We start from the raw sequence: 12,748 nt of genomic DNA on the forward strand, positions 1-12,748 counted from the left end.
GGATGTACGAGCTTTCCTGCTGCTTCAAGGTGCAGTCCTCAGGGGCAGGGGGAAAATCTAATTGTTTAAGTGTTTATTCGCTTAGAGGTGAGGAAGGATATGGTGAGAGAAGAGGAAGGAGTGAAAAGGAAAAAGGAGGGAAGGAGATTATGTTAAGAAGGTTTACCTTCCTGCCATATACCCTGCAAAATGTTGGCCCTGTTCCAGCCAGTCCTATTGCATTTGTTGATCTGTTAATACTCCCAAAATCCCATTCAGTCCGTCACGTGGTTGGGCCACTTCTAAGTGTCTGAAACACATATTGAATGGTTTTGACATAGTTCAGAGCTGTAACAGTGTAGACAGTTGTGGGCAGATGGATAGGTGCATAAAACACTGTAACAAAAGAATATGTTCACCTAAGGAGTGCAATGCAAAAGTGATACTCTGATTTAACAATGCAGAGGATAGGAGGGAATTTTCCAGCAATGGCAAGGAAATTGTATGTAGATCTAGATGGAGGAACTGTATGCCTGGGAAGTCTAAACTGTTGGAGCTAATTGCAGCTGTTTTAAATAATGAGGTAACATCAAGATTCCAAAAAGATTAAGTGATAAAGCACACCTGTTGGTAATTAATTGCAGCTCCCCTTGAATAGTTACAGAATCTTGGCCTCGATTGGGAAAGTAAGCTTTACAGCTTCTTTTCCTAGCAACTGTTTTTATTTTGTTAAACCAGCAGAGACCCTCAGGCATGAACCAGACCTGTCTTGAATAAGAGACTGGGCAAATGGGAGTATATTTTGAACAGTAGGTTATATTTTTAATTCATATTTTGCAGTGGGATCTTCTTGCTGTGGCTGCCCATTTTGATAGCTTTTTGCCGTAGTAGTAGAATCCTCAGCATCCACTGCAAGACTTTACATGTGATAGTAAAGGTGAACTGTAATGCTTTTTAAAATAAAGTCCAAAGTATGTTTTAAGATCATAAATCACTAAGAGAATACATGGGTAGGATTAAATAAAAATGAAACACACTTAAAGAAAATATGGGAACATAACTTCCTCTTCTTGATCTATAGGTGTAAATCCTACCCCAACACGTTTTTCAGGAGTTGGAAACTTGTGAGTCCACGGGGCCTTGTAGAAACTGCTGCAGAAGGAACATTGGGCTCTAAGGGCTGCTTTCTCTTTGGTCTGGCTGGTAGGGTAAAACCATCAGGAGTGTTACAGAGGTGAAATGACCCCAGGAGACAATAAATCTGGTCACATGTCCTTTACTTAAGGCCAATGCTACTACCAAGGTATACGGAGGATGGGAGATGCTTGACCATAAGTTTTCATAATCTGTGACTCCACTTTCTTTAGCCTCTGAAGTAAAGAACTGGGAGTTAGTATATGTCAGAAAGCAGCCACCTGCCTGCTAATGGTGAATAGAAAGAGGAAAACTGGCTGAGCAGGAGCATATGGAACCACTTGGGGTGAAACTTGGAGAAAGCTGGAAGGCTACAAACGAGGAAGAATACTGACAGTGCTATGAGCGCATAGGCTGCCTCTACACTCTGCATACTGTCTTTCCCCTTGGTCACAGTTATCACATTTCTCACATAGTGAAGTTCTTACTTTGCTTCAGTTTACATGTGTTTGAATTTTATCTCAGATTTGGAAGACTGAGGGTGTTACCAAAGTCACCTGATGCATAAAGCATCATAAAAATAGAGCTTTCTTCAGAGAACAATAAGAAGGCATTTTAGGCAAACAGAAATATTAATTGACTTACTGTAAATATAAATAAAACCTTAGGGAAGCAATTTGGAACAAATATAAGCAGGTGCTCATATTGAAAGGGAAAACCAATGACCAGTATGAAGAAAAGTCTCCCCTATCCAGTTGTATACTGCAAAAGTTTGCTTGGTCTGGCAAGTATCAGAACCTGTATGGAACTTGGTGGGCTGCTACTCTTAGCCAGTATGGTCTATGTTGGCAATCAGCAATTAGTATTTGGTATGTTTTTCAAAGTTACATGCATATTTTAATGATTTCAAATGCTTTATGTTTCATAATAGCTTTCAAACCCTTCAGCTTTAATTGAGACAGGCAGGCCCAAGTAAAATAGAAGTTTTGTATGCTGCTTGTTGAACCAGGTAGGTAGATCTCCTCAGAGAATGTTATTCCTAGTTGTTAATAGTACCAAAAGGCCAAGAATGACAATCCCCACTTTAATTTCCACTTTTTTTTTTTTGCCTACTTGCTTCAAGATAGCAGAAAGATTTTCCTTTGTATGGTCCTGGAAGTACTGTCACTCTATATACATTTTTTTTATCACTTTCTTCATGGAAAAGGCATGTTAATATTTTGAAAGACATGCATGGAATAAATTAATTTCTTCATCGATGACTACTGTATTATGACTTCTATGTATCTGTGTTGCTTAAGAATTATTTCAAACTGTAACTGACACCCAACTATATTCTAATCTACAAAGCCAAGTAGAAATTTGAGATTGATGTAGTTTCTCAGTTGTGTCTGCAATATGGTATGTTTTTCAACTTCTGGTTGAAAGATGCAAATGGGCCACCGAGTCTTCAACTGATAACTTGCAAACCTCTAAGACTACTGGAGATAATAGTTTCAAATAAGAAGACATAAATTCAGGTTCCATTTACACACTTCCTCTCTCCTCCTCTAATAATATACACTGGGACTGAACTGAACCAGAGATACTTGGAACTAAAGACAAAGGTGTCATACTCATTCATAAGGAGAGAAGCTCTCCAGTCTCCAGGGAAGCAAGTCATAAAATTAACTAACAGATATAGAAGCTTTGCTGCTTATAATTGCCTCATTTGTTCCTCCTAACCTTTGTTCTTTAAGTCTAGGCCATGTTTCCTTTTATAACTGTGTGGTATGCCAGATGTTTTATATAGTATTAACTTTTTCAAAACAAAATCTGCTTGTTTCGAAGTCCGATCCATGCCAGTTTCTTTACCTTTTTTTCAAGAGCTTTGTTCAGTGATTATATAAGTCTTTCCTTCTTTTAGTTATAAGTAAAATGAAAATCAAGAAGTTTCTAATGCTGTATCCCAGAAGACCTTGAAGGGGTTATTGAATAAGACCTTGGAAGGTGTTATTCAACATTACTTGTGTATATAACATGCTGTCTTTGATTCTGAGCCCTTATAAATGCAATGTATATAAAAAGAGAATATATTTATGTTGGGACCTTTAGTGTCAAAACTAACAAAAATTATAGCAAATATCTGTAGTTATAAATAGATAAAGAATGGTGATATGAGCTCAATGATTTGTTGCTTTGTCTACATTACAGAAAGGATCCAAAATTTCAGGTAGCTGTTTGACTGTAATGTCTTTATCCCTAGAGTCATGTGATATGGAAACTCTAACTTACGCTGAGTAAGAAGTGCATATCAAATTTTGTTTCAGACATTTCTCAAAAGTTAAAATCCCCAGACAATTAATACATGTAGCAGGAGAGATCATTGTGATACTGAGGTTACTTCTCATCATGCAGCACCAATAACTGGAAAATAAATACTACAAGTCCTATGCACAAACAAAATCTACTTTCTGCTCATCTTGTTTCCTGCTTGGAACTTAAGTCCTTTTGGTAAAACTGCCTGAGTGACTGAAATCAGATTTGATCCTCATGGGCTGAAGTATTAGCTGTGTTTTTTATTGCTGTTTTCCTCGAGCTATGAATGTATAAACAATGCCTATTTAAAAGAAATTAATTATTTCAAACCAGTACTGGACAAAAGTCTTAGTGGTAAATGCCTTCTGAGTGAAACTCACTGCTTTAGCTGTCAATATTTCTTTTGTTTTGTGTGTCTCTTAAATACTATACTGTCTGTCTCTGAAAGTGACCCAGGAAAGGTAATATACCTCTAAAGCTAGGTATGTTTATTTAACAACCAATGCCTAATAATATCTTTTGAAAATTTTTCAGATGTTTTTTGTGAAGGATGCTCGAGCTGATAATTTTCTTTTTTAAAAAAGTCAGCTGTAATATTATGAGAAACATCAGTTAGTTTATCTGATTTTTTTTTTAAGGTGAGGCTCAGAAGTGCATTAAGTATTTTTTTCTTTTTTCCTAAGTCTTCCTCTTTTCCAATGCTGTATATAAGAGAAGGGAAAAAGTGAGATTTTTGTGATCCTTCATGTTGTCCCTCCTTAGAAACACTGTAGAGCATGATTTTGTATAGATGCATGGTTTGTAGTGAATGGAAGATTCATGAATGGGTTGATGGGTTTCAGGCATCCCCAGTGAAAAATGTTCTGGAGAACTTGCATAATAGGACATCCTTTTCATTTTATTTTTTTTATTTTCCTCTTACTGGATCCAATTAACCAACATTTTCACTAGGAGAGCAGTTTTTCTCGTGTTCTGATTTTTCACCTAGCTTAGTTGTGACCGGTGACCTGTGAATACTAAAAACAAACTTAGCAAACATGTCTGACATCTCTTTTTCAGGAGGTGTAAGCTTACATGTTGTTTTTCTTTAAAAGGTAACAGAATCCCCAGCAGATGTAGCAGAAAGAGCAGACAGAATTATTACCATGCTGCCTTCTAGTCCCAATGCGAGAGAAGTTTACACAGGAGCAAATGGAATTCTAAAGTAAGAATTTTTTGTCTTTGGAGAATTCCCACTCCTACTCAAGGCTGTTGCACGTTGTCTGTCAGGTGATTGTTGTTGCTGTAATTCTTGCTGTGCCTTCAGGGCACTAACTCAATGTTCTCTGTGTTGTCACTATTAATGTATCTAATTATATGAGTTCTTGCTTTTGAATGGCTTTTGGCTAAAGTCTTAATTTTATTTTCAATAGAATAATAATTCTTGTGTACTTAAGGCAACTTAACTGGCTATTATCTGTCTTTTCAGTTGCATGTTTCTTTTGCCATAATGTAATGTATTGCAGACAAGTATAACTAGAGTATGTGCTGGCAACAATTATTAGATAAAATACTTTTTTTTTAACTTGACTATAAATAATAAATGAAATATGCTTCAGAGAAGCCATTGTGTCTTATGGTATTAAACTGTGTTAACGTAGAATAGCTGACAAGACTTTATTGATTTCTAGTCTTACTGTCTGTTTATTACACAAGAAAATACCTAAAGAGTTTTTTTAATGTGAAGCAGTGGTTTTTAACTTTTGTGGAGGGATTTCCACTAAGCCTTAAATCCATAGTTTGCAGCATTCTGTTACTCAGGGTTTTTGAACTTAGCAAAAACTTCCAAAAATTAATAATATTTAATCAAAATCAAAAGATCAGTAGTATTTATGAGGCTATTCTGGCCACATGTGCACTGCTCCTGGCAGGCTGAGTAAGACAAAAGTACAGTAGATTGTCAAAAACCGATGCTATCTTTTTTAGGTATTGATTGTATAATATTAAGATGCAGTCATATGAAAATGAAGTAGAGGAGAGGGGTTTCTATTGATCTTGCTGTATAGAAATAAGAGTTGCTTCCTTCCCATACTGTCCATAGTTTAATTCCTCACAAAGGAGGACTGAACAGATCTAAGTATCCATAGCTTAGACCCTTTAGGGAAGAAGTGTAATTGGATCAGTCCCACAAAGCTTGGCAAACAGCTGCAGAACTGTATCCAGGATGGCAGTGGTTTGAGGGATTGGCAGTACCTACTGATACAGTACAGCCAGTTAATCTTTCAGGTATCTAGATGTGGAAAATACTGCTGGGAACAGAGGAGGTGGAAAGCAGTCCTATGCTGCTGCAGGTTCTCAGCCTCTGTCTTCAAGAGAAGGAAGTATAATTTGACAGTAGTGGTTAATTGTCACTCTGAGTGACCTGGTCCATGCTGACTGGTTCGACTTTCATAATTTTCTAAAGCTTTTTAAGCTTTACTGAAGAAAACATTGATATTGTGAAGTGTTTAAGGGTTAACTTAGTCACCCCACTGTGTTACCAAGGAGCCTGTACCACTGCTCTTTGTTCTGAACATAAGGTGGGATGAGTAGTACTGTGTCTGCCACACTGGTTTTCTTTTCCATGTATTCAAACTAACTGCAGCAGCTCATCCCTTCCATGAAAAAGGACAAGTTTTGTGTATGTGGCACTGTTGAAGTCTGGAGCTACAGTGGGGTCCACAACTGTATGTCTATATTGAGACACTATTTCCAGCAATCTAGGCAATCTGATTACATGAAATTCACTGTACTGCCAACGGCACACAAAGTGCAATGAAACTCTTCATCTGTCATGTGCAGTTTTTAATGAGTTACCTTTTTATGCCTGAAAAATCATGTTGTTTGATTTCATGGTGAATGCTGCTCAAGTGGACTGCACGTTGTGGTGCAATTCAGTGGGAAGAGGGATAAAAACATGATAAATTTTTGTTATTATTGAGGGCATTAAAATTCTACTTTAATTGTATTTTTTTAAACATATACACAACTTTTTTTGTTTTACAGTTTGGGATACAGTTCTTCTGCCTAAATTTACTAGCTGTTGGTGGGAAAACAACATTTTTCTCCTTGCTTCACTTCAAATCTGCAGCAGGCTCTTGTGGTCTTTGCTATGGTCTTTATGTAGAATAAATGGTAGCATGTGATTAAAAGAGCACAATCAGGCTGTTCTGATAAGAATTTAAGATACTGTATATATTTAAAGAACATTGTATTTCAGTTGCCTAGAATGCATCTTAGATGATCTATACATTATATACTGCTCAGGCTTGTATTATGATGGCAGGTTTTACTCGTACATGCTTTCTGTGTGATTTTTTTTTATAACAGTGCTTAGGAAGACCATCCTTTTGTGTTCAGCTTTTATTGGGCTTTGATTCAAAACTGCAGTATATGTACTCAGCAGTATAAATACTGAGCAGATCTTGCTCAACAGGGTTTAAAACTTTTTGTTTGTTAGTGTACCAAAAAGTGTCTGTACATTTATCATGCTGAGGACAGCCAGTGCCATGGTAATAGTGAAACAAATATGTAATAATAATAATTAATCTTTATTTTAGGAAAGTGAAGAAAGGCTCATTGCTAATAGATTCCAGTACTATAGACCCAGCAGTTTCAAAAGAATTAGCCAAAGCTGTTGAAAAAATGGGAGCTGTTTTCATGGATGCCCCAGTTTCTGGAGGTAAGTCTCCATTAACCGTTTGCCTGATATTGGGCATGTTGTCTCTTGGCAATCTGAGTCACCAATTTGTACCTTTTTTCTGTAGGTTGCTTTTGTTTGCTATATGTACAGTATTCTGTTGTTTTTTGTTTTGTTGTTAGATTACATTACAGAAATGTATGTTATTTTAGGAATATTTTTAGGGTTTTGGTGTATGCTTTTGTGTTAGACCTAGAAACACTGAGCTTTCCTAGGGTGTGGTAGAGTGGTCTTTTTAATTTAATTTCTTTCATAAAGTTGCATTTTTATGCAGGTATTCACATCTCTTCAGCCTCCATCCATTTCCTTCTGTTAGGGAAAAACTGTCATTAGGCTGTTCTGCTGCTTTTTCATTACTTAAAAAGGAGTGAATGAAGGGGAGAATATAGGATTTCTTTGTCAAGAAAAAACAGAGCTTTCATCTGACTATAACAATTGAAGAATGTGGATAATATTTGTCTTGAAAGTTCATAGTTGCTAATTATTAATCTCTGACTATTTACTCTTGTAAGAAGTAATACAGAGCAGGGAAGTCTTTGATTTTGTGGACAGAGGAGAGCAGAATCAGAAAACTAATGTTTTGAAAACAAAACCTTAGGTGATTGTTACTATTGTTGAATTCTTCTCTAAAACACCTAGAATTAGAAGGTAAGGAAACCCCATTTTATTTGGGAAAATCTTGGGGTTTTTACAATCCGCTCTAAAAGTTAACGTAAGTGGCATCGTAAGAGTTCTTTATTTTCCTGAAGAGTGTGGGTGAGGAGCAAAATCTAACTATCTTTTTAATTTTCAACTGAAAACTAAGGCAGGATTTGACTACATACTAGGAGCCAGAATTTTCATCCAAATTCTAATGCGAACAGAAAGTAGGAAGATCCAGGTAGGTGATATTGAAGAATATAATGGAGAAGACGAGATTCTTTCTTCCCAGCCAAAATGTTAGTCCCATTTTATAAAGTTAGGTAATTTGTCAGCCTGGGAATAAAAACCACAGGAAAAATATGTTGTGGGTGGAATATATTTATATATCTGATCCTTTTCTAAACACAGCATGGCCTTCTCCTTATCAGTTGGGCAATTCAGACAACTTCTGTGTGGTTCTTTTCAATGTCTTTCCCCCAAATATGTTGTTTACCTGAGGGAATTATTTACCTTTTAGAAATGTTTGTTTTTACCTGTGAGTTTTTGCTTTAAGGCCGACTATGTTATAGCTACAAAGACAGAAAGACAAATTTGATTCCAAAGCAGCCTTATCTCTCTGGAGGGTTTTGTTCCTTGAGAAAATGATAAGGCCAAGACTGAGTTAACATAATAACATATAGTTGACTAGTTTGAATACAGATGGCTTTTTTGGTGTTAGTGGTTTATCTGAATACAAATTACTTGGTGTTTAGTGTCAGTTACAGATTGAGTCATATTCTGAAGGAGGGGGAAAGAACTGAGACTTAGCTTCCTCCTACTTAATGTGTTTGTGAATGCCAAGGAGTGCTCTGTACTAATTGTGTTTAAAGTGTGCAGTTGCTAGAAATGTGGAGAAGTTAAGTCTGTCAGAAAAAAAACCTTTAATGTTATGCTCTGTTATTTCCACCTTTCAAGACCTGACACATCAAGCCTTTGAGGTATTTTTGTATGTCCTGACTGTACTGTTGGCCTTCAGACAAAATGCTAAATGGAGAAGTATTCTCGCCTCTCTAGAAATTGGCAGACATTATCCTGATGCTGTGCAGTGCAATAGACTTGGCAGGAGTGTGAGGGAGGGTGTTTGTGGGACGCAGTGAGGTGGAAGAGAAAGCAGCATGCCTGTACTGTCCTCTTTAGATCTGTTTACTAGCTGTTACTGGCAGACAATTGCACTTGTGTTTTTAGGTATTTGGGTGTTGCCTGATGGACATTAATGTTGATCTGCACTGTGAACAAGTTATTTCACAAACCGAATAATACTTTGCAAATTGCATGGCCTATAAGCCTTAGGGAGAAATATGTTGATTTTAATCATGTCCTGACATTGCAAATGAAGAATCTTAGGGCATAGCATTAGGATCAGATTTTAGTGGCTTGTTTGCAGCCTTACCCTTGAAAGATTCCTTCCCTTGATCTTTTTCAGATGGGCCTGCATGCCAGCATAGTAGTGCTGTCTTCTTCATATGATTGGCCTACAGCATTTACTTGCAGCTTACAGTCAGGACCCATTAAGTGGAAGTTGATGCACCAAGTTACTATAGTATTATTTGGTATTAACTGACTTTAGAAAATACTTCTCATCCCAGTAGTTGCATGCAGATTATGCTGCTAATGCTGTCTAGAGATAGCAATCGCTTTACCCTGGGATTAGGATCTCTTGCAGGTCCACATGAGAAAGTTGTGTCACAGTTCCCAGTGCTGCTCTGATTTGTGACCTCTTTGTGAGCATGTGATAAATGAGGAAACATCTTCAAAATCCATATTTAATGCTTTTTTTTAAATCTAGAGGAATAAATTTATCTTTTTGCAAAGATTGGATTCTGCATCCTTGTATGTATAAAAGGCCTTTAGAGCACACATTATCATGGACAGGTATTTAAAACTGGCTTCTGTAGGCACAAGATACTACAGGCTAAGTACCGGATCTAAATTTAGCTTTTGTTCTCCCACTGATTTCACTAGGAGTATAATACAGTTTCTCACTTTGCAACCCAGAGCAAACTTTCCTAGTGGCTTCATTGATGCTGCTGTAATTGTTCTCTCTCTTTAACTCAGTATGCAAAATACACATCTTCTAAAGTACAGGAGTGACATGTTTATTTTTTTTCTGTGATGCTTTCTTCATTGTAAACACTCTAAGTGTTCAGATACTACCTTATCAACTTTTTTCCCCTTCCACTGACTTTTGAAATTGTATCAGCTTCACATCTGTTCAAAATACAGTGTACTGCATTCTGCTGGAACTTCACTAAAAGATGTGACAGCTTGATTTGCTTTTCTGGTTTTGGAGGTATGAAAAAAATGCTTTACATTCTTTTGTACGTATGGTTCTTCAAGATCTCTTAATGAAACTCAGGAACATCTTCCCCCTCACTGTATACTTTGGCCAAGATAGTCATCAGTAAAAAAAATCAGACTGCTAGTTGTTAATGACAGCTGTGATGTAGAGAACTGTGGTCATACAAAAAAGGTAATAAACAATAAAGATTTATTTTTCAAGAACTGTGGGTTGGAGGTGGCTAGCATAGGTTGGAGTTTCTATTCCAGCTGTCATTTCAAACTTTTTCCTCTTACAGTACTGTTTCCATAAGCTCCAGCTAACCATTAGGTGATGGAAGCAGTACTGGTAGTAACACTGACAAACTGAGACTTCAGCTCACTGGTAATATAAAGTATAATGTGAGTCCTCAAAAGGTGAATTGCAGATATTCCCTGTATGGACAGATCTGTACTTACCATGGAGCAAAGAATAGGTGTTATTAGAAATACTGTGGAGATCTTCTATTTGGTTTTGTTTGAAAGAGCAGTATATTTCGTAATTTCAGTGGCATGGTCAGACTTATAGCAGAGATTAAATAGGCCAAACAGAATAATTGGTGAATTTATTTCTCTTACTTGAATGTTGGAGGCTTAGCACAGTGTCTTTTCCAAGGGAAGCAGAGAACTTAAGATCATGTGTATGCACACCAATGCTTGCAAAGATTATTTGAAAGATGTTTTAAGACTAGACTAAATAATAAAAATTAGTAACAAGTGGTTCAAATGTTGCATTTCTTAGCTTGTAAATTCTTTTGTAATAAAGATGCATAATCACTAACTTTACCAGGATAAAGCTGGTTTAATAGACCTGTCTTTGTTGGACAGGCTTTGTAGAGCTACTTTTTAACTGGCTTCACTAGGTTGTGTCTGCTTTGTTTCTTTAGCTTTGTACACTTTTGGAGAAATGCAGTCTTATGACTTCGTGGGAGTGGAAGAATTGGTGGGTTGATTCACTGTGTCTAATTTGAGACACGTACTTGTTTAATAAGCAGAAGGCATAAAATGAAGGATCTCTTGAGTTCAGTGGTATAGAGGTTTTGGTTGGTCTTTTGGCTTTTTGGCCTGTTAATGCAGTGATTGGGTTCACTGGATCCTTGAAAGACTATCAAGACAAAGCAGATCAGTGAATTTAGAACTACTGATTCTGACCGATCCCACTCAATGGCTGGTGTTCTTGTTGGTGAGGAAAAGATTTAAAGGCATAGCAGCATTTGCTCCATTCTGGTTTTATTCTTTTATGCTTTGTTTTTAAAGCCTAAATACATGTACTCAGAATGGCCACAGTGTTCTCTATGCTCCTGATACCCAGTGTAGCATTTTCGCCTCACCTCCTCTGCTCTTCCTTAGTCACTACACATCTTGCGTAATCTTCTTTTCTGACGTGTTTCTTAATTTCTCTGTTTACGTTTTTTGCTGAATTAATCTGATCATACTCGTTTTGGCAAAGTCTGTGATCTGGGGATGGTAGCAGAAATTACAATGTACAACCTAAATGTTAAAGGTAGTATGAAAAATGTTACTGAGTTATTCTGAAATTTAAATGAGGGAAAAGTATGCATGAAGAAACTAATGTCTAAAAAGGGAAGCTTTGGGTGAACTGATTTAAGGAAGCTGAAATGAGGGTGAAGAAATAGTGTGAAATCTGAGATGCTTAAAAAGTTTCTGATTTCTAATAACTTATGATTTAAATTATTTAACAATGCTTATGTTTGTCAAAATAAAGCTAGTTTAATAGACCTCTTTTGTTGGAGAAAAGATGGAAAGGAATTAAGACCTTGATCTTACACATTGGCAAAAAGTGTGTTTTGACACTGGGGAGAGGAAGTATAAACCCTGTGCAGAAATCACAATGTTGGCGGCAGCTGCTGTTACAGAAGAGTTAGATAGTGCTGACTTTGCAAGGCTATTTTTCTTCTGTAAGTCTATTATGCCTTTTATTTTATAGGGAATGCCAAAGGTAGCAAAAGGCAAGGAAAAATAAACAGATTTGTTGAGAGTATCATCTAAAAGTGTTCACTGGGGTGGAGACAATTATCTTACAATGACTAAAAGGGTGGAAGAACTGATTTTATGAAAGTATATTGTATATTTTGGCAATAAAATTGTGTGTAGTCTGGCCAAGTAGTGACCGATGTGATTTTATAGGGAATGCCAAAGGTAGCAAAAGGCAAGGAAAAATAAACAGATTTGTTGAGAGTATCATCTAAAAGTGTTCACTGGGGTGGAGACAATTATCTTACAATGACTAAAAGGGTGGAAGAACTGATTTTATGAAAGTATATTGTATATTTTGGCAATAAAATTGTGTGTAGTCTGGCCAAGTAGTGACCGATGTGATGTGATTCGAAGGTGTAAAGATGAGTTATTCAGGCTGGCCCAGTGGGATATAACCAGGAATAATAGGCTGGAAATCATTAAGGAAAGAAAAATGCGTGCTGTGTCTACCAGGAAAAACGTCCTAATGACATTCTTCATACACAGTGGAATAATTTCCAAAGGAGATGGTTGAAGCCAAATATCTCGACATGCTTTAAACTGTACTGGGCAAAGTGCTAGGAACTATTCTGTGGGGAAAAATCTACAACTGGCAGGAGGATGGCTACATGATCTAATCAGTCT

The 12,748-nt window shown here is 36.8% G+C and overlaps 1 protein-coding gene across 1 annotated transcript in view; it reads left to right on the forward strand.

Annotated features, from left to right (window-relative positions):
• LOC103805640 (3-hydroxyisobutyrate dehydrogenase, mitochondrial-like) overlaps window positions 1-11,069 on the forward strand; it is a gene marked incomplete at its 3' end in the record, with an annotated part of 11,630 nt that extends 561 nt beyond the window's left edge. The window contains exons 2-4 of the mRNA XM_009078298.1: window positions 4,506-4,615; window positions 6,990-7,111; window positions 11,014-11,069. Of these exons, the coding sequence (XP_009076546.1) occupies window positions 4,506-4,615; window positions 6,990-7,111; window positions 11,014-11,069 (288 nt within the window). The remainder of the gene's footprint in view (window positions 1-4,505; window positions 4,616-6,989; window positions 7,112-11,013) is intronic.
• Window positions 11,070-12,748: the final 1,679 nt, after the last annotated feature.

This window comes from Acanthisitta chloris, unplaced genomic scaffold, assembly GCF_000695815.1.
Source record: "Acanthisitta chloris isolate BGI_N310 unplaced genomic scaffold, ASM69581v1 scaffold30880, whole genome shotgun sequence".
NCBI lineage: Eukaryota > Metazoa > Chordata > Aves > Passeriformes > Acanthisittidae > Acanthisitta > Acanthisitta chloris.